Source organism: Gambusia affinis, linkage group LG06, assembly GCF_019740435.1.
Source record: "Gambusia affinis linkage group LG06, SWU_Gaff_1.0, whole genome shotgun sequence".
Lineage (NCBI taxonomy): Eukaryota > Metazoa > Chordata > Actinopteri > Cyprinodontiformes > Poeciliidae > Gambusia > Gambusia affinis.
This window is the reverse complement of record NC_057873.1, coordinates 12,561,596-12,582,567: the sequence shown is the minus strand read 5'-3', so window position 1 is coordinate 12,582,567 and position 20,972 is coordinate 12,561,596. Positions and strand designations below refer to the sequence as shown.

Genomic DNA, 20,972 nt, shown 5'->3' with positions numbered 1-20,972 from the left:
AGGACATTCTATGGCTATTAACAGAACCAGCATACCCATTCACATGTAGGTGAAAAACATTATACCACATTCTATATAGAACAAAATAGCTGTAAACATTAAAACACACTACAAAAGTGTTGCTTATAACAGCAACATACATTTCAAAACTTTACCAGCCTACATGTAGAAAACCCCCCTAAAAGTTTTAAATGATCTACTGCCCAATCCACCCTCATCAAAAACAATGATGTCATTGACCAAGTTTAATACCAGAAATCTATTCAAGATCAAGTCTACTTTGCACAGCTGTGGCCCACAGCACCTACACCGTAGAAGCAGGAAGAAATAGGAAAGTCCAATTTAAAGAATCTGTTTGGTTAGGCACATTCTTCACTTCATCTGAATGCAGTTTGCCTCTTTTTCTTTTTTTTTTTTTATTTATTTAGTTGAATTTATTTAGTTGCACTATGGATTTTCATCAGAGCTGGAGGAGCTCGGCAGGAGAACGCACTCCTTCCTTCGGCCTCTTTTCGGCCTCTTCTTTGCAATTCTCAGCCTCCTGCGTATCACATCTAGAACACAAGCACGACATAGTGAGCACGCGTTCCCAGCAACACGGAGATCAAATCCCTGTGTGGCCCCTACCTACCTGCCACGCTGTCGTAGTCCTGACGCGGGTCGTGCCAGTACAGGCTGGGTGTGGTCCTCCAGAAGCGGTACAGGCGGGTGTGAAGGATAGACAACGTGAGAAGAACCAGCAGGAAGCCCAGTGCCGCTGCGGCCCAGACTGCTTCATCCGTCCTGGGGGTTCTCTGCAGTCTGACGTTCACCATGGCACCCCGGCTCGCCGCTGCGGACGGTTTATTGCAGTCGCAGTGTTCGCCTGCTTTGCAGTCAGTACACTCGTTGCTGTTTGATTGCTTGCTTTCCGACTGGGACTTCAAAACGGAACTGGACTTTGTGGGAAGGGGCTTGACGGTGGGCTGTCGATTATGCTCGACCTCCCTTTCTTTGACATCATCCACTTCTTCATCCTTCATCCTGCCCTGAACCATGAGGCCCTCTCCAGTGTTTCTCTCCTTTATGCCATCTCTGACAGAGTCTGCACCTTCATGTTGAGATGGATCAGTCGGAAGCAGATTCTCAGAGTTGTGTGACACCAGATGAGGGGTGAGCGATGATGTAAAAGTCTGATGTTGCTTCCAGGTCTCGGACTCAGAAGTCTGGAAAGAAGGATGCAGGGGACGCGCTTGTCCTGGATGTGAGTCTGATTCTGGTCCAAGCGAGCTGCTGTGATTCCGCACATCAGCTGTTCTTTGGGGAATGTTTTTGTTGATCTGACTGGAGTCATTTGTTATTTTATCAGCTCTCTTGCTGATATGCCTTTTTTCTGGAATTGCAGCTCGAATTTTCCTATTTTTCCTTCCCTCTTTAATTTGTCTCGAGGAACCCTTCTTTATACCAGGCACTGCCCCAGTGATTCTTCTCAACAAAGAAGAAATGGTCTGCTCACAGCATTGCCTCAAAGAAACCTATCGATTTAAAATAATAGTTACGTAGTGTCGTACCAAACACTAAGGTTTCTATTTTTGATCATTTTACTCATGATGCCACATGTAAATCAACAGAAAATTAATGTATTTCACCAGTTCTTCTAACCTTATTTTCTGCTGATGGCCCCAGATGCTGCAGGCCTGCTGACCTGGTCAACAGGAGGTTGTACTTCCTGGTTTGAGTTCTCTTGTCAACTTTACCTCTGGTGGCTTGTGTCGCCTGCAGCCAATCACAGACCTCTGAAGAGGCCACGGTGGTCAGCTCCAACGTGCGACCCCAGGACACCAAGGCTATTGGCTAAGGATGACAAACATCCCATTACAAACCACCCTTCAGATTACTAGAACATTAACTCCAGTTCTAAACTGAAGGCGAAGAAAACAGTGGTTTACCATGTCTCTGCTGAGTTGTGGGTGTGGAGTGATGATGTGACCCGGCAGACAGGAGCGAGCCAACAAAGAAAGGAGGTGACGCTCACCGAGCTCCACACAGGGATGGTAGAGCAAAACAGTGGCACCATGCTGGAAAAACAAACAAAAAAAAAACAACACGTCAGACCAAATGGTGAAACCCTTTGTAACCTGAGTAAGTACAAAAAGATTATATTTCATCATTTTATTTATCAGAGGAAAAAAAAGAATCACAACCAACCTGAGACTACGTGAAACGGTAAGTATGAGTTTGTTGGAAAACTAAATAAATCTTCAGATTGGTGAAAGTCACTGTTATGCTTTATCCATCTATTTCATCAGGTGATCGTGAATTTGCCAGGAAAATTTCCAAGTTGCTCAGTGTCTTTGAAATCACAGGAGCGTACCATCTATGGTGCTGCAGTCAAAATCCAAAGGTTTCCTTGGCCCTGGTGGACTGGAGTTTGACCTCTGTGCTTTAAAGGGTAGGTCTGTACCTCTGTTGTTCTGCAGGTGTCCCAAAGGCTTTAAAAATGGCTTTATATTCCTTTCCAGACTAATAATGTCAATAACCTTGAGTCTAATCTGTTCTTCAATTGCTTTAGATCTTTGATTTTTTTTTAATATTCTTCAGATGTTTTGATTTAGGATGTATTTTAGTCTACATGTTGTTAGAGAAGTTCCCTTTCATGGGATTTCTTGATTATGTGTCTGACTGAATTCTGCTTTCCAAAAATGTGGTCAATTACAGGTAGATCTTTAAAAATAGATTTTCTATTTATGTGGGTTACATGTATGTGACATTGAAGTTAGTTTAGGTCTGAAACATTTAAGTGATCTGAAACAGTTAAAAGGTAAAGTGCTCAAATACTTTGTTCACAGTGCACTTTTGTCATTTGAACAGTTCTATATTTACTGTCAATGAATTTCATGTGACTAAATTTCAATTGTTTATTTTTTTTAATCTTAACTTTGTTGCCTGTTGCAAGAAATATGTAGATTTAGAAGACATTCCACTTGTACCATGAGGACCTTTTAACAATGATGATGCTGAGATCTGAGAGTTGGGGCGGGGGGAACAACCTGACCTGCTAGTATGCTAATTAGTATGATTACAGTAACATCTATAGAATACAAAAACTTCCTGGATGAGCTGAATTTACTTCACAGCACAGGCCGATGATTTTACGTTACTTCTTTCCTGTTAGCCGAAGTAAATATTGTAATTGTAAATATTACATTACTACTTCTTAAATCCATGGTTTTCAAGGATTTAACAAGAAGCTGTACAAAAGTGCAGTTGGGTAGAAGGTAATAATTGGTTCTTAATCATCATAGCAACAGCACACTGGATCTCATTTCCAGTTCTCTTGGGACCAAGTCCCAAAGGGTCTGAAGGTACATGTTGTACCTTAAGATCTGGATGTGTTAAATCACGTTTCCACTCCTATGATAACGAAGCCTGGATTATGACTGATACTAGAAAGATATCACTATGGTATTATTTTCTATTTCACATTACATTTTGAGGTGATCATTGCTGAGGTGTAAATGACAACAGTAAAATTAGTAAATTGATGTTTTTTTTTCTGCTTTTATTCCAAACTGCATTGAGTTTTTTTAGTAAATCCTTCAAGGTACATCCTGCAAATTTGTGGTTCCAATACATTTAGCATAACATATGACAATAAAGCAACATTTTCCTGCCACAGCCAAGCTGTTAACATCCAAATATACGACAGAAAGCTGAAATTGAAAGCAAATCTTGGTTTAGAAGTTTTTTTTATGCAACTGGAGTCAATCGACTTGGCAGTAAGTTCCTGTGAGGAGAGGGATGAGCAACAGACAGAAAAGCTGAATTAAAAAATGTTGGATTTTGACACTTACATGCAAGTTATTTAGCCACCGCTGAGGAGGACAATACAAGTACTCTCCACTCTCTGCCATTACTGGCCTGAACGCTCCACTAAAAAGAGAAAGAGGTTACATTCATTTTATTTCTTGCATATATATTTTTTCACAACAGTACCGCATTTTCTAGATGTTTGCATAAATTGAGTTATAACTCATTTTGTCACATACAACCACAAAGTTCTGATATTTTTAAGATTTTATGTGACAGATGACTATAAAGAAGTGAATTAGTGTGAAATGCAAGAGGAATGATGCTTGGTTTTCAATTTCTTTTCTTCTCATAAAATCTTAAAAGTGTGGCATACATTTTCATTCGGCTCCACTAAATCAGACATTAGCAGAATTGCCATTTGGACATCTATAGGCTGTCAGCTTTCGTTATTCTTTTAAAAAAAAGAAGAAATAAAGAAAACTCAAATTCAGTCAAATTGGATGGAGAGCATCAATTTTCAAGTCTTGCCTAAGATTATCCATTCAATTTGGGTCTAGAATTTGGCTCTGCCATTTTATCACATGAACATGCTTTGATCTAAGCAACTCCACTGTTGCTAAGCTGTATGATTTGGCTTATTGAGAGTCTTTTACGTCTCTTAAACGGTTTTCTCAAGGATCATCCTGTATTTAGCTGCATCCATCTCCCAGTGAATTCTGAGCAGCTTTCTTGTCCCAGTTCAAGACATAATTGGTGGTTTGTTTAGGGTGAAATGCATCATCAGGTTTCAACCACATTTAGGCTGAAATGTTCAATTTTAATCTACAGCATATTTACTGTGGATTTCTTCTAGCTTTCTTTCAGCTAATCCTCTATAAAGTCCTAGATTTGTGCCTTATATGACTAATATTTGTACTTCTGGGATCTTCCACCTAATGTGTGGATCTCAAGTTTCCAATTAAACAGAGTTGAGTGCAAATGCAGGCCACACTTTTACGAAAATATATTTTTTAACTATTTGTGAAATTCCTTCCAATTCATCATTATGTGCAAATTTGTAAATCAAATAAAATGCATCAAAATTTGTTATTGTAGCATGGAAAACAGTTAATCCTTTAGTAAGGTAGTGAACACTTACCTGTTGGGAATGGAGTGGTTGTAGGGGATCAGGTTATTCATGCATATTTGCCTTGCTGGCTATGATGTAAGCGAAGATCAAAACATATTAGCTTTTAAAAACTGACTAGTATGAGAAAAATCCAAAGATATCTGCTGGTAATAGTTTTTAGTTTAATTTACTAAAAAAGGGAGAATTAAACCAGCTTCTGTAGCTAAGTGGATGCTTAATGTTTGCCTCACGTCTTAACTTTTACCCTGTATGCCTCCATTGTTACTGTTTCAGATTAAACCAAGGGATGTTCACGTTAAAAAAAGGATGAGAACAATTCAATAAAGACAGCAAAAGGAAAGTGTTTGGTAAAGTGTTTACTCACCTCGGGGTCACACACGGTGTCAATACTTGGAGGTCTCTGTAGACAGGAATAAGAATGACCCCATTAAACTGCTGATGGAGCAACCTAAGCAACATCAAAGCTGATAAATGCTCAGCACTTCGGTCTGAAACGTGTCTATATATGAAGTATGTAGATTTAGGGGATGATGTAGTGTGAGCATATGTTTTCACTTCCTGAAATTTGTTGTCTAACACATCCTTCCTCACTGGGTCAAAGAGATAAGAATAATGTAGATGAAGTCATGGACGTCTATTGTATCCATGGTTACCTGAGTAGACTTTGGCCGGGAACGGACTGAACACCCCCAATAAACAGCATCTGTAGGCAGGTCTCTGTCCAAAAATAACTAAAACACACACAGAAAGTAAATGTAGTTACAGCGCTTCAATGACTGAATATAGCTCCTGCTGAGCAATAAACAAATACTGAATCGGTGATACAGCTATAATAACACGTTACCTTTCCGTTGTCACATCCTGGTCCCAGAGATTCGGAAGCACTGCACCGACCCAAGGCGAGCCACAGCGCCGCCAGCAGAGTCGCTGCCAGCGGCAGGGAGCTCGCTTGGCTCGGCATGGTGAGGTCCAGTCAATCATTTAAGTTGGTATAAATCCCGCATTTAGCTTCCCCAGCTTCCCCGTAGTGCTCTAACAAGAGACAGTTGGCAAAAACAACCTTCGACCTTTCGTTATCCCCAAAACACTAAACAAAAAACCATAACAAAAGGTGTCTGTTAGACGTATTAAGGTCGGTTGAACAAAAAGTGTGTCTATTGAGTCAGCTTGTCTGAAGTCTTGTCAGTTGTGTTTCCTTCACAGAGAAAATTAACAAGAGGCAAAGTAAATAATATACACAAATGCGCTTAACAGGTAAGCGTAAACACTTCCATAAGAAGTTCACACGGGCGACATATTGCAGTTAAGAAAGCAAGGTCGCTGAAAATTGCCATTTCCGTCTGCATTTCAAAGTAAAAGCGTTATTCGCCTATCCACAAAGGCTTAGTAGACGAGTGGAATGTTGGTATGTTTTTTAGCCCAGTTTACTGGCACTTTTCACATAGTGAAATGGAAAACTGCTTTACAAACGGACAAAAACAAAGGCAAAAATAGTCAATTTATACAGCAAATCTCATAAACAAGGCAATTAAAGCATTTTACAGGAAAGCATGAGCAATACTAAATCAAATTAACTATTTTAGGGTAAAACATTAAAAGATTACCATATAATATTGAAAAGATACAGCCAAAATGGATTAAAAAGTAAACTAATAAAATAATCTTACATCTTTGTTGGAATGATTGAGACGAGTATAAATTTTGAATTGAGGTTTAGAGACAACAGGTTCAACTATTATCTTCCCACATGTATTTTTTGTCCTGGAAAAACACAGAGTAACCACATGATGTTATGATGGCTCTGCTTGGTTTAGCGATTTTTTTATTTATTTATTATTTTTATTTTTTTTTTAAACAAGACATGTAATCACTCCTTTTACAAACAGTGTGCTAGAGCAGGGATTCAATAATTGGTGTGATGTGGTCACTTCTAATTAGCAGCATATTGACTGAGCTTTAGCAAGCTGACTTTTTAGAAAGCTGACTATGTTACAGTCAGCTTATATAGCCATATTTGTTTTGTTTTGTTTTTTTACAGACTGGTACAGACATCATTAATACTTCTGATTTTTTTAAGATGTTACAAAGCTGAAAGAGTGATAGACTGTGTGCTTATTTAAAGTTAGCCCCAAGTGTAGGTTTCTTTCTCATCGTGAGGTATTTAGTCACTGAGAGCCTAGCTGAGAGCTCATATCTTGGTTTGTATTTATACGGGACCAGAAATGAAAACATAACAAAAAACTTCTCTTTCATCTGCATCTAGTTGGAGAACATGCTGGCTAGACCAAGCACTAATAATACTCTCAAATGCTTTAAGGGATAGTAGTCATGTAGTGATCCAGAAATATAAAGTTTAGTGATGTTTGTATATGGATGGTAAAATAGATATGTTAATACTATCTGTTGGATCACTTTAGATAAAAGTAATTTATTTATTTAACAGTCTTGAGAAACAGCACGTTTTATCATTGGTCGCTCACATTCACATGTGCCAAATTAAACAAAGCAGTTCTCATTTGCTCACTAAATTCTAACACAATCTATCACAGCTTCAAACAATCCCACCCACTTTTCTAGTCTATCACTCAGTATGTATGATGTCAAATGCAGCACTGAAATCCAGAAATGTCAATGAATACATTTTAGTGACATCACATCTGATTAAACTTCAAACGTTTACTGATGCAGTCTCAGTTCAGTGTTGTGGTTAAACACCTGAAAGCATGAAGAGATGTATTTTTACCTGAAAGGAGTATTTGTTGGTAAACTACCCTTTTCATAATCTTTGATAGAATAAAAATGCTACATTAGCAATGTGCCTAACAAAACAGGCATGCAAACAAGAACAATAATTAGAAAATCCTAGACTAACTAAAACACAATTTGTTTGAGAAATATTATATATACATAGAGAAATAAAATTCCAATTATATTTGCAACCTATACCAAAACCAACCATCAGAAATTAAATAAATAACATAAAACCTTAATAGTTTTTTATGACATCTACGATATAAAAAATGTTAGAGTACTTTATTTTTCATTATTTGCCAAAATATGTAGATGTGACAATGGCTGATTTGACCAAATTAATAACTTTTTATTCATTTATATATATATATATATATATATATATATATATATATATATATATATATATATAAATAACCTTTAATGAGTTTAATTGGTTAAGCACTATACTTCCGGTATTGCGCTTTATTGTAGCTTTACATATTCTGTCTACGGAAGCCGTAGGCGTTAAAAAAAGTGCCCACTATTGGCCATTTATACTTTAGAAAGGAATTGTATGTTTTAAAGGGACATTTGTACATGTTACTGTCGAGAAATAACAATGTAAAATTGTATAGCATTACGTGGAAATGTAACATTGCGAAACATGTCTATTGCCTTACTTTATATGTTGTAAAACATTTTTTTTATGTGCAAAGCAGATTGGTACTTTGGGATCCTGTTTATGAAACAATAAATAAAGTCGTAAGAATTTTTGCAATACTTTTTAAAACGTTCGACACAGTGTCCACTCGGCCTGTAGTGGAACCTGTATTACCTGCTCACACAACCCACAAAGTAAGCTCCTTATGACACAGGTAAAAATAATTTTCTTTTCAAATTACAATCTAAACAAACAAAATAATGTGCGAAATATATTGGAAATTTGAGAAATTTAACAAAAAAAACCCCAGTTATTTCTATGAAAGTCACTTGGTCCTGAGACCAGAGTTTACGTTCTTCTAAAAAATTCCCTACCCGTTTCCTTTTTAAAAGGGCTTTAATTTGAAACAAGCTTCTTTTTTTTTTCTTTTTTCTTTTTTCTTTTTTTTTTTCGTATTTCCGCTGTAGTTTACTTCAGCTCCCCGCCCACAAGCTTTTAATACAGGCACACCTTTTCTCACAGGTGTGTCTGTCAGAGGAGACCTGGTCCCCCTGGAAGGCAGAGAAGCCTGGACAAAGATGAAATCTTCCCTCTCCAAAGGTTTGCAAGCCATGCTTTTAATTGACGAACGTGGCGATCAGTTTTTTCTAACTTCAGTTGCTTTATAAAGTCCTGTTCATGACCGTTGTGATTTGTTGAAAGTACAAAGATATTTTTCTTTTCTTTTTTTAAATTTTCTTTTTAACTGAGTGTTGCAGTTCTCTATATCTATAAATGATAAATAGCCCATTAGGTTAAGGATTTATATGACAACTTTTCTAGCCTTGCTTGAATAAATGTATTCTGTCTGAATTTACAAGAAGTCAAATTGTAGGGAAGTGCACCCATGCAAGTCTCTCATTTGCTTTAATTCAAACAGTGAGGGAAAAAGTATTGTTTTGAAAACACCAATCCTCTTTATGTCTATAAATATATGCCACCTACTTGACTTTAGCTGACGTTTTGCAGTCAGTTAACAGAAAACGAGTAAGTGTGCATCTTTCTTGCTATCGACCAGGTGGAGCCGCTCCTTCAGGCATCCGGCCAGAGGGAGATCTGCAGGCGACAGAAGATGCAGACGTAAGCGGGAAGCAGCAAAGTGAGGGTCAGCCTGGACAGTTGACAGGAAATGATGATGAACTGGTAAATGAGAAGGACACAACCACCTTTAAGCAAAGCACTAAATGTCTACTAATTAATTTAATTCAAATGATAAATGGACTGATCTTATACAGCGCTTTTCCAGTCATTTTGACCACACAAGCGCTTTACACTAGAGCCACATCCACCCGTATGCACTCACAAATGCTCACACATTTATGCACTGAAATGCAGATCGATGGCAACTTGGAGTTAAGTCCCTTGCTCAAGAGCATATTAACATGTGACAGGAAGAAGGTGAATTCAAACCTACAACATTTTTATTTAATAACACAACACACAAAATAATTTGTTCAAATTAAGAGTTGGTAGGTGTTACCATTTCACTTGTTAAATAACCACTTTATCTGAATGCTCAGAATTTCTGGTTATATGGGAAACAATTTTTTTGTATTTTTGCAGATGTACTCAATGGACAGCTCTCCAGACAGTGAAGATGAGGGTATTGACAAAAAAGCGAAGAAGAAAAAGAAGCTGAAAAAGAAGAAGAAGAAGAAGGTAGGTGTTTAATGAATCTCAGTAAAGCATCACAAGGAAAATCGAGGCAGTGATCAATGCTTACAAAGTTTCTATTTTGCTTGCGTGTAATATGATGAAATCATAAAAAATTACTGCTGTGGTCACCCTATGGTGCGGCTTCGACTGAAACTGTAAGTAATTTATTGACAGAGAAGGGGAAGTGTTGTGTGTGCTCCATGTAGTCGCGCAACCAGTTGTGGGAGATAGATAGCTGATGGAAAATTTTTGTTCAGTGTGTTACAACTGACAGATTGGATCATAGCATAGTTGCCGTAGGTGTGTGTGTGTAATTTTCCTTTATATGTATAGCAGAGTGTTTGTAGAGCTCCACCCTTCTACCGCCAGCTATGCTCCTCCACCCATCTTATCCTCATTCCAGACTGTATACTAACTCTAAATATATTTTTATTCAAAACATGAAATGAAGTAACTTCATTGTACCTTTCTCAACAGGACTCCTCCTCTTCTTCTTCCTCCTCCTCCTCTTCTTCATCGTCTTCTTCTTCCTCCTCCAGTAGTTCCTCAGACAGTGATAGTGAGGTAAGTTGTGCACTGGTTTATGCTGGTCAAGAATTTGTTTGCTGCTTATACTAAAAGAAGAAAACTGATATGTCAACAACACCAAAAAAAGACAAGTAGCTTTTGTAACCAGCCTCACACACAACCAAACACACTCCCCTGGTGAATCCCTTTCTACTAATAAAGGTGAAATAATATTTGTACATGGCTGTAATATGCAACCTAAAATAATAAAATATTTATTTGCTTAAAATGTAAATATAGTGAGTGTCATAGGAGGACACACCCCTGACCTGGAGGATTTAGTACTGTTTGACTCAACAATGTTGACCTGCTCCAGTAAGGACGTCTCTTAACAACGGCCCTCTGAAAGTGACTCCACAGACCTCCTGTTGGATTGAGTTCTGGGCTCAGCTGGGTCATTCCAAAACTTCAACTTTCTTCTGGTGAAGCCATTTTTTCTTTGCTAATTTCGATGTATGCTTGGACTCCGAGATGCTAAAAAATGAATTCTTTCTTCTTCCTCAACTTGTTGGACAACACATTACGTTTGTGGGTCAAAACCAGCAATGTCTTTGGAACAGTTCTCAACTCCAATTGTCTTGAAAATCCACAGATTAATGCCTTTTTGTGTGCTATCTACCAGACTGTGCAACCCTAAAGGACAATCTACAATTTTGTAATTTGCAATAATAATTTGTACCTGCATCAGCAAGACATCATATCGTAAAGCTATCTGTTTTGCCATCAGATTGGTTATATTTTTTGACATAACTAATACCTTCAAACAGACCCTGACATGACACCGATTCATATTTTATCCCTCAGGCCCACAGAAACCTGCACCACAACAAATCCACCCCGATGTTTCACTGCTGCTAAACAGCTCAAAGTGTTATTAGTGAAAATACTGACAGTTGGCCATACTTCCTCTGCTTGTTAGGCTTTCTGAGGATAGTTTTCCAGCTCATCACCATAACTCACTGGTTCAAAAGTGCAGTTTTGCTTTAATGTTACCAATGGAGAGCAGAGTAATTCCCTGTAACTCCCATGCAAATCAATTCATACCTTTTCATCAAAGAATGTATGCACTTTGAAATACAACTTTACATCAAACAGAAACATATAAAATATGTTTCTGCAAGACATTCTGTTAAGTGCTTGTTTAATTCTGGCTCAAAGACCCAGATTACATGTGCTGAACTTCTAGTTCAGCGAGTTTAATGAAATGAAAGTCCACTTGTCTCTCCTTAACAAGATCCTAGCCACAACTGGGGCAACAAATAGACAATCTATATGGAACTGAGCTTTTTCTGTGCTGGTTGCGAAAACGGCAAAATTATAAATGTTGCTGTGAACCATTCATAACATCTGGCTTTTCAAATAGGTTGAAATGTCTCTTGTGAACAAAATAGGAGAAAGTCAGCATTTGCCACATGAATCATCATTTTTCCGCAACTAAAGAAACACCTGCCTTGTAATTCCTGTTTTATTCTGACATGTCATAACGACATGTTTTTTCCAACGTACCTGTCGGTACCTTAGACTAAATTCCAACAGCACTGATTCCAGTGAGAGTTTGCCAACTTATTTAGGCTTCATAATGCAGTGTGCACCACTAGCACTTCCTTTGGAAAAACTAAAAGAGAAACTGGTTCTTTTAATCAAAAAAGTCCAATTAAAGTTTCATGTCACAAAAACAAAAAAAACATCTGCTCCGAGAGGCCCTTTAAAGGCATTAGGTGAAATGCCTTTATTTTTGGAGTAAAAAAATATTAAATATACTGTCATTCATATAATTTATTAGGTTGGTGTGGCAAATTTAGATGTAATGACATAAATTTGCAACTGGCCACCTGTTATCGGTTTCAACTTTTTAATTAAATTGTAATGTTTTAAATAATAATAATTTTTTTTTTGTAAAAGTTAGCAGTCTCTTCACAGGATAAGATAGTAGGTACGTTTTTCTGGGAGAGTGGGTGGCAAAATAGAAACAACTGGAATTTCCAGTTGTTTCCAATTTGTAAAAAATCTAATTTATGTGGTAAATGGTAAATGGACTGAACTGATAGAGCGCTTTTCCAGTCATTTTTTTGACCACTCAAAGCGCTTTACACTAGAGTCACATTCACCCAGTTGCACTCACAAACACACGCACATTTATACGCCCATACGCAGATCGGTAGGCAATTTGGGGTTGAGTGCCTTGCCCAGAGGTACATCTACATGTGGCAGGAGGAAGCTACAACTTTCCGATCACAAGACGACTACTCTACCATAGAGCCACAGTCGCCCACGTGCTGGTTTTAAGGTGCCCAAAACTCTGGTATTTGTTTCCTGTTAAGCAAGAGAGGCTCCCATATCTTCTACTTGATATAACACAAAGCATCACCAAGGAGATGAACACACACAGCTAGAGTATTTGAGTCACTCTTTGTAAATCCAGCTTTTCAGGTTGCCAGGGAGTGAGATTTTGTTGCTTTATTTCTAAAGATAATGACCTTTATCTTTAGAATTAGATAAAGGTCTTTAGAAAATTAAAAATATTTTAGGTTTAGTTTTATGCAGCTGTGTGCATTTATACTTGTAAGTTAAGTAACTTCATGCAGAGCCATTTTACCTGCCTGTTCAGAGATGTGAAGTATTTGTTATCGGACTGGAAGCATGTACTGTAGATGTCCTGCTCCTCCTGACCTTTTTCACATTTTTTCATGGTACAACCACATAAGGCCTTTATTGGGATTTTTATGTCTTAGAGTGACATAAGGCAACACAACTACATGCAGTGGAAGGTAAAACATTTAGATTTTTTTTTAGGGTGGGAAGTTTGCGATTAAAAAAAAAAGAAAAATGTGCCCTGCATTTGTATCCAGGCCTGGTAAGTCGATACGTTGTAGAACTTGCTTTTCCACAATTGCAGCTACAAGTCATGTATCTATAAGTTTTGGATATCTGTAGAAAGTATTTTTGCCAACAGACTCCATCTCAGTCAGATAAGACCTGTAGCATCTGAACATGAATTTTTGACAAAATCTCTAAATTTAATCTACACTGCAAAAACACAAAATCTTACCAAGAATTTTTGATCTGACTTCTAGTCAAATATCTTAAGACAAGACTAACTTACAAGTAACTACCCAGCAATACAATGGAGCTTGTTTAGAGTAAATAATTCTTTTATATTGATGAAAAAGTGCTAGTTGCATTGGCAGATTTTTGTTTTCACTTATAACATGGGAAAAATGTTTGGTTATATTATCTGCCAACATCACTCTTAAGAAATAATTGACTCAAAACAAGCTCCCATACCGTGCTCTTAAGTCTGGTTTTCTTTCAGGACTGTCGTGTATTTAGCTTCATCTATCTTCCCAAAAATTTAGACCAGTATTTCTGCTGAAGAAACACATTTTACCAGGCATAACTCTGCCTCCGTCATGTTTCACCACATAGATGTGTTTAGGGTGATGTTCAGTTACAATTTTCTGCCCAATAGAAATCCCAGTACAACATACTGTTAGTGGTTGTTAAAAAAGTAACATGAAAAAGTTTTAGGTATATATCTTCTCTATAGTTGAACCTTCACTCACATGGCCATAGCCTATTTTACCGCTTTTTTTTTTTTTTTTTGGCTCAAGCCAGTAGTTTATTTATTTATAATGTTTTATCTCTTATTGTTTATATAATAAGCTAAAGCAGAGGTTCACATTGTCAGCCTTCCCTAGATGACCAACATTGATGCATCATAGAAAAAAAAAATCACTGCGTAAAAGACTGTGTTCCATATTTTGCTACAGGATGAGAAGAAAAAGAAGAAGAAAAAGGAGAAGGTCTGGGAAAGCATCATCCTCTGCCAGGAAGGTAAACATTCACCGATTACTACCTGTGCCTTCTTCTCAGATCATAAGCATTTAATGATAATAAACCCCTAGATTATATTTAATCCAGTTCTTTAAAGTATAAATTCTGCTTTCTGGCTAAATTGTATCCAGACAGTTTTGTGGTCATAACCAATTGCTTACTAAAAAATGATCACTATTTATTGGAATTTATGGTTTTCAGGTCCCGAGGGTCTGGAAGAACAGCTGACTGGAGAGGGCATGCACATGAAGCCTGTAAGGAAAATGTCACCAATATTTATATTAAACATTCTTCTTTTAAAACTTTCCATATAATGTTGTAAATACTGTGTATTCAGGATTACGACTCATCAGATGAGGAAAATGACAAGAAGAAAAAGAAGAAAGATAAGAAGGAGAGAAAAAAGAAGAAAAAGAAGAAGGTATAAAAATATCACAAGCAGATATTCTTGCGATTATGATACAATAACTAGGTGCTTTTAGAACTTTATGAAATCCCTAACCCACATCTTAATGAAAAAAAATATTTTGTTATTCTTTTTTTTGCCAGGATTCTTCCTCCTCCTCATCTGACAGTGAAGACGAAAAGAAAAAAAAGAAGAAGAAAAAGAAGGCATGATTTGCTTGTGTTTATCTTGATTTTCCAGTCTCTGTTCACTAAAATTAAAAAAATATATCTCAAATAATTACTGTTTTTTAATAGGATTCAAGTTCATCTTCTTCAAGTAGCTCTTCTTCATCTGACAGTGAGGATGATAAGAAGAAGAAGAAGAAAAAAAAGAAGAAGAAGACGAAAAAAAAGAAGAAGGTTAAATGTGGAAACATGTCAAAATCTCGTCCTTGCACTTTCTGTCAAGGTGTGATTACAACTCTTTCACTTCTTTTTTCTTGTAGGACTCAAGTTCTTCTGATAGTTCATCTTCATCTGATAGTGAGGATGACAAGAAAAAGAAAAAGAAGAAAAAGGACAAAAAGAAGAAGAAAAAGAAAGACAAGAAAAAGGTTATCTGTCATTTGGAGAAAAGCAGAACCAGATTGTATTTTTCTAATTACATACATGGACAATTTATTGGTACCCCTCTGTTAATGGTCGGAAAACCCACCATGGTCACTAAAATAACTCGAAACTGACCAAAGCAAAAATCTGCTAAAAATTAATCAATTAAAATCCGACATTACTTTTGAAATGTGGCTCAACAGAATCATTAAGAAAGCTAATGCAGCAGGCTTGGAGTGTCCATGTGTTTATTTACTTTTAAACTCTAGATATTCTCTGAAAACAATAATGCTAAATGGCCTGTACCTATACTGTACTATTATTTTCATTTTCACATTGCCCAGCAACAATTCTTTGCTCTTTAGCTGATTTTCCATCTTCACATGTAGATTCTGCCTGATTAGCTTCTGTAGAAGCTAATGCCTCTAGTATTGTTAGCAGATTTCATACATGTCTCATGAATATTTAAAATAAATTAAGTATTGATGGGTTTTTTTCTTAATTCATGCAGGATTCCAGCTCTTCATCTTCATCCTCTGATAGTGAGAAAGACAAGAAGAAGAAGAAGAAGAAAAAGAAGAAGAAAAAGGCAAGTCCCTTCTGCCTTACATTTGAATAGTAATAGATTACACAATGCCGTGAGGAAATAATGCATAATTTGTAATCTTATACAAAGTTTTAGCATGGTTGCCATAGATTAAAAACAAAAAACAGATGTTAGGTGCATGCCACATGCACTAAACTTGTAAATTCCTGCAAAAGTGACTCATTTGTGCCTCAATTAACATAGCAATGATCCAATAATAAAATGGCATGATCTTATGAAGCTTCACTAACCTCTCGATGCTAGATGCTTGACATTGGAAGTGAAACTGACGGCTTGACTGACGTCCTGTTTAATTTCAAATCTAACCTGTTAGAAGCACTAACGGGGCATTCTCTGATGTTCAGCAAACTGCTAAATCAAAAAATAAATAAATACATAAACAAGCTAATGGCATCATAAGTAACATACCCAGCTGGTACTAATGGAGCTGAACAATAAAAATTCCACTCTTCTGAGATCTTTTATTTGCTGTTTATATGTTTAAGTGCATTTTTTTTTTAGCATCTCATCTTATATTTTGACTCAATTTAATTAAGCAACTTTGATCTTGATATGTGATTCTTTCAGGATGAAAAGCAAAAGGACCCAAGCAGTGCTCTTTCAGGTGAAGGTGAGACACAGAACGAAACAGAAATATCCAAACTGATTTAAGCGCATCAGTACCATTAACCAGCTTGTGTTTTACGCTTCAGGTGGTGAGACAGGAGCTGATGGAGACAGAGATGCTGACAAGGTGGAAAATCTTGCTACCACCTGCACACCACATACATGATTACAAATGCTCGTTCAGTGAAAGTCATTGCTATATTGTTTTTCTTTTTTTTCTTTCTGGCAGGACAAAGAGCTTACATCAGCAGTGGAGGGCACTCTCTCCACCACACTAGCTGGTGGGTGTGCAACTCTCTGGGTATCAACCAGATTAAACTGCTCCATGAAGAAATGTTTTGGGGTTGCTATGATGATTTCTGTCCTTTAGGGGGAGCACGGCCATTTCCTTATGGCATAGAGGATGGTCACCTGAGTGATGATGAGGGAGAAGGAGGGAAAGAGAAGGATAAACAGAAGAAGTTGAAGAAGAAAAAGAAGAAAAAGGTGTGTTAGATTTTCTGTAAGGAGAATTGCATTAAAAATAACAAGAAGCTACAAGAAGTGCACCATTTCTATTACACATTCTGTAAAACATTTGTATTTACAATAGTGTGATATATATATTTTTTCTTGCTCACAGGATTCTTCTAGCTCCTCGTCTTCTTCATCAGATAGCTCTTCAGACAGTGAGGATGAAAAGAAGAAAAAGAAGAAGAAATCTAAGGTTTGCATTCTGGCCCCTTCTGTCTGCTTCTTCATCAGAGGTTATCTTGCATTATATTATTGTTTTCCCTCTTTCACAGGATTCTAGCTCTTCTTCATCATCTTCGTCCTCTGATAGTGAAGATGAAAAGAAAAAGAAGAAGAAAAAGAAAAAGATGAAGAAGAAGAAAGATAAGGTTTGCGACAAAAACTTGCATTGTTGTTTGATGTTTGAGAGTTTCTGGTTCATGCTTTACTTTTGGTGTTCTTCCTTCACAGGATTCCAGCTCCTCCTCATCCTCAGACAGCGAGGATGACAAAAAGAAGAAGAAGAAGAAAAAGAAAAAGAAGACCAAGAAAAAGAAGGATAAGGTTTGTCCATAGTCCTATTTTGTCTTGGCTTTATTTGGATTTTCATTTTGATGTATATAAGAGACTGTGCTAACATTGGTGCTTTTTACAGGACTCTAGTTCTTCCTCTGACAGTGATGATGACAAGAAGAAGAAGAAGAAGAAGAAGAAAAAGAAGGTAGAGAGAGTCCTTTTGCAATGCATCAACCCTTCCATCATAAATCTGGTCAAGATTTAAGATCTAAACGTTCTCAACTATGTTTTGGCACTTTTCACAGCGACACGCGTTTAGACAAATTATTGCAGGAGAAATCTAGATAATAACACAAAATTAAAATATTTTTCACCATCGTTCCCTTCTGACCACCCATGGATTGATGGATAAATCACACTTCAACACTTGAACTGAAAATCCATACTTCACTTTTTAACATGATCGTAGTTATAGTAGACCTTAATTCTTCACCAATGACACCCAATATTTTTTTGACCCAAACAGGTCTCATTTTATAGAAAGACAGGCCAGATGAAACATTTGTAGTGAGCTCCTACTTTCCAATGGGTGAAAACTGCTTCTGAAAGCTTTTCACTGAAACCAGCACTATGTCTGTGTCCATCATAAAGAGGCTTTGTACATCTAACCATGTGATTGATATCATTCCCAGAGCTCCAGCTCTTCTGATGAAAGCTCTTCTTCTTCTTCCTCTGATAGTGATGGCAGCAAGGTACTATGTGCATTTCTAAACTCAAACATACAGTGAAACAAAATTGTTTTACCACTATTTTCTTATTATAGAAGAAAAAGAAACACAAGAAAAAGAAGAAGAAGAAGGACAAGAAAAAGAAGAAAAAGGTGGGCAATTGATCATTCAAGCATCTGTGTGATTTATTTGGTTCACAGAAAAGACTAAAAATGCATCAATTGTTATGTCCATCTAGGATTCCTCTTCCTCCTCCTCTTCTTCTAGTGATTCTTCTAGCAGTGATGATGACAAGAAGAAGAAGAAAAAAGACAAAAAGAAGAAGAAAAAGAAGGACAAGAAAAAGGTTAGATTTTTTTGTTTTTAAAAAAGAGCCTGGTGAGTTGCTGTGCAACAAACAGGAAACTGAAGTCCAGTTTTAATTCTGTATTGTCATTCTAGGACTCTGATTCTTCTAGCAGTGATGATGACAAGAAGAAGAAGAAGAAGAAAAAAGACAAGAAGAAGAAGAAAAAGAAGGACAAGGACAAGAAAAAGGTTTGATTTTTTTTTTTTTTTTTTTTTTTTAAAGAGCCTGGTGAGTTGCTGTGCAACAAACAGGAAACTGAAGTCCAGGTTTAATTCTGTATTGTCATTCTAGGACTCTGATTCTTCTAGCAGTGATGATGACAAGAAGAAGAAGAAAAAGGTATTCTATTGGGAAAAAAATGTGGGTTTAATTTTTTTTGAAGGCCAGATGAAGGAGTGTTGATCTGTTTGTGTTTGAGCAGGACTCCAGTTCCTGTTCATCCAAATCATCTGACACCGACAAGAAGAACAAAGAGGAGAAGGACAAGCAGGTAAAGAGTGTCCTTAAATGGACACGTCATCAGATTGTCCCGATTTAAAAGAAAAACACATGACCTGTTTTTGCCTCTGCTTTTCCAGTTATTTTTTTTATTTTTTAAAAAAAGGCTGGTGTCATTTATATTCTAGGAAAGCCCTCAAGGTGACCAAAGCGGTGAGCCCAAACCAGGGCCTTCAGACTCAAGCATCAGTTTACCTCCTTTCTCCAGTGGTGTCGGCTCTACTCAGAGCGGCACTGGATCCTCGTCCTCTGTGTCTCTCTCCTCGACCGTGAAGATGGATTCTCCGAAACCTTCAGCCACCTCTAAGTTGTCACCTGCATCCAGCTCTGATCAGAGCGGCACAGGGTCCTCGTCCTTTGTGTCACCTCCCTCTGCTGTGAAGACAGATCCTTCACCCACCTACAAGTCCTCTTACACCAGTACTAATCTGAGTGTTGGAGACAAGGCTCCCACTCCCAGGATCAGAAGCCCTATGGAGTCCTTGATGGGGAATCCCAGGAGGCAGGGAGATGGAACGACCAGGACCACCACCCTCACCTCAAGTGACCTTCTGAGAGGCCCCAAGCCTTACCAACCATGATTTGACCAGATGAAAGCAGTGCTGCTCAATCTAGATCAATGTTAACAATGCTTTCGGGTATGTTTTACGGCTGATACAGAGATGGTCATTGAACATACATGCAAGTCAAAGATAGCTTCAGCTCTGTTGGCTTCTTGAGGGTTAACGCTAATAATAATAATAATGAAAAAAAAACATTTTGTTGGGGTTTTTTGAACATAAAAATGGGAGAATTTTTTTTAATTTTGGAGCAAAATTTCAACTACATTAAAGAATTTAAAATGCTTTGGGCAATAAAACTGTGATGTCATTATTTTGTGTTTATTGTATCCCCACAATTACAGATGCAAGACTTTTGGAGAATTGTGTGTTTAACAGCTTGGAACATCCAGGTGTGCTAAATTGATTTGCAAACTTGCTCAAGATTTAAGATATAGATCTTGCATGGCAAGTTCCTTTTTTAGGAACAAAGAACATTTTAGATTTTAGATATGTAGCAACTATCGGACTAGTTTTGCTAGATATTCAAGTTTTGCTACAGAAAAATGATTCTTTGGTCTAAACCATCTAATGTTGGCCCTGAACAGTTTCACCATCTGATAGCAATATCACAACATTGTGCACCCAGTAAAGTGTCACTGTGGGGTTTGGTGTGCTATGATATGATGTTAACTACTGCGTTCAACAAGTCAACCTTTGCAAGTCAACTAATAATAGTTCTGTCAAAAGATTTCCCAACCTTCACTGTGGATCTCTGCAGCTCATCCAGAGGTACAGAGATGTCTGATTCTCTAAAAATATAAAATCCTTTCCTTGCCCATCTTGTCAGCTTTGGTGTATAGCTTGGTAGCTTTGCTGTTGTGTCATGTTCTCTCACTTTTTATTTGAATAACTGAACCCTGATCTGTGAAATATTCAAAGCTTGGGATTGACTCGTCTAAAGCTCTCTGCAACTTGATCCCTGAGCTGCGATTTATGTTGGACCTTCATCCTGCTGAAATATAATTTTCTGGTACTCTTATTTAAAATATCCTAATATGTTAAACAGTTTGTAGCCTGTACAGTAAAACAATGCCCTAAAGCCTTTCAGAAGAGAACTCCACCAATAGCTTCACAGATCCTTTGCGTTGTTTATTAGTTTCCATCTACAAAAAAAAAATCTACATACTTTGCAGTGAGATATTGCCAAAAAAGTAATTTTATTTAAAG

At 37.2% G+C, this 20,972-nt stretch overlaps 2 protein-coding genes across 4 annotated transcripts; one reads left to right on the top strand and one right to left on the bottom strand.

The window, feature by feature from the left end:
- Nucleotides 1–399: 399 nt before the first annotated feature.
- Nucleotides 400–6,260, bottom strand: tp53i13 (tumor protein p53 inducible protein 13). Its single transcript, XM_044118905.1, has 9 exons — nucleotides 5,766–6,260; nucleotides 5,575–5,652; nucleotides 5,286–5,321; nucleotides 4,931–4,989; nucleotides 3,834–3,912; nucleotides 1,929–2,057; nucleotides 1,642–1,833; nucleotides 632–1,514; nucleotides 400–554 (listed from the first exon to the last, which is right to left on the bottom strand). The coding sequence occupies exons 1-9, from the start codon at nucleotides 5,880–5,882 to the stop codon at nucleotides 448–450; spliced, it is 1,680 nt and encodes a 559-aa protein (XP_043974840.1). The 5' UTR covers nucleotides 5,883–6,260; the 3' UTR covers nucleotides 400–447.
- On the top strand, nucleotides 2,186–20,339 carry LOC122832299 (suppressor protein SRP40). Of its 3 annotated transcripts, XR_006370825.1 has the most exons (20): nucleotides 2,186–2,431; nucleotides 8,838–8,915; nucleotides 9,373–9,497; nucleotides 9,918–10,013; nucleotides 10,488–10,574; nucleotides 14,348–14,411; nucleotides 14,613–14,665; nucleotides 14,749–14,832; nucleotides 14,961–15,023; nucleotides 15,114–15,218; nucleotides 15,305–15,412; nucleotides 15,919–15,996; nucleotides 16,582–16,624; nucleotides 16,707–16,747; nucleotides 16,850–16,901; nucleotides 16,991–17,106; nucleotides 17,243–17,326; nucleotides 17,406–17,676; nucleotides 17,768–17,833; nucleotides 18,321–18,380. XR_006370825.1 is itself a non-coding variant. In XM_044118903.1 (17 exons), the coding sequence occupies exons 1-17, from the start codon at nucleotides 2,359–2,361 to the stop codon at nucleotides 19,782–19,784; spliced, it is 1,686 nt and encodes a 561-aa protein (XP_043974838.1). In that variant the 5' UTR covers nucleotides 2,241–2,358; the 3' UTR covers nucleotides 19,785–20,339. The 3 variants fall into 3 exon arrangements, 1 of the variants encoding a protein (XP_043974838.1); XR_006370826.1 differs by lacking the exons at nucleotides 16,991–17,106; nucleotides 17,768–17,833; nucleotides 18,321–18,380 and having other exon boundaries at nucleotides 2,193–2,431; nucleotides 17,406–17,465; XM_044118903.1 differs by lacking the exons at nucleotides 15,919–15,996; nucleotides 16,582–16,624; nucleotides 16,707–16,747; ... (3 more) ...; nucleotides 17,406–17,676; nucleotides 18,321–18,380 and adding exons at nucleotides 18,624–18,702; nucleotides 18,798–18,893; nucleotides 18,997–19,044; nucleotides 19,127–19,195; nucleotides 19,332–20,339 and having other exon boundaries at nucleotides 2,241–2,431; nucleotides 17,768–17,772.
- The last annotated feature ends 633 nt before the right edge of the window (nucleotides 20,340–20,972 follow it).

Excerpts from the sequence above, each read along its gene's own strand:
- LOC122832299 (XM_044118903.1), top strand. The coding sequence starts at position 2,359 with ATGGTGCTGCAGTCAAAATCCAAAGGTTTCCTTGGCCCTGGTGGACTG. Across the intron at positions 9,498-9,917 it reads CAGGAAATGATGATGAACTG|ATGTACTCAATGGACAGCTC; the intron begins GTAAATGAGAAG and ends GTATTTTTGCAG. Across the intron at positions 14,412-14,612 it reads CATCATCCTCTGCCAGGAAG|GTCCCGAGGGTCTGGAAGAA; the intron begins GTAAACATTCAC and ends TATGGTTTTCAG.
- tp53i13 (XM_044118905.1), bottom strand. The coding sequence starts at position 5,882 with ATGCCGAGCCAAGCGAGCTCCCTGCCGCTGGCAGCGACTCTGCTGGCG. Across the intron at positions 5,653-5,765 it reads CAGGATGTGACAACGGAAAG|TTATTTTTGGACAGAGACCT; the intron begins GTAACGTGTTAT and ends TGTGTGTTTTAG. Across the intron at positions 555-631 it reads GGACTACGACAGCGTGGCAG|ATGTGATACGCAGGAGGCTG; the intron begins GTAGGTAGGGGC and ends CTTGTGTTCTAG.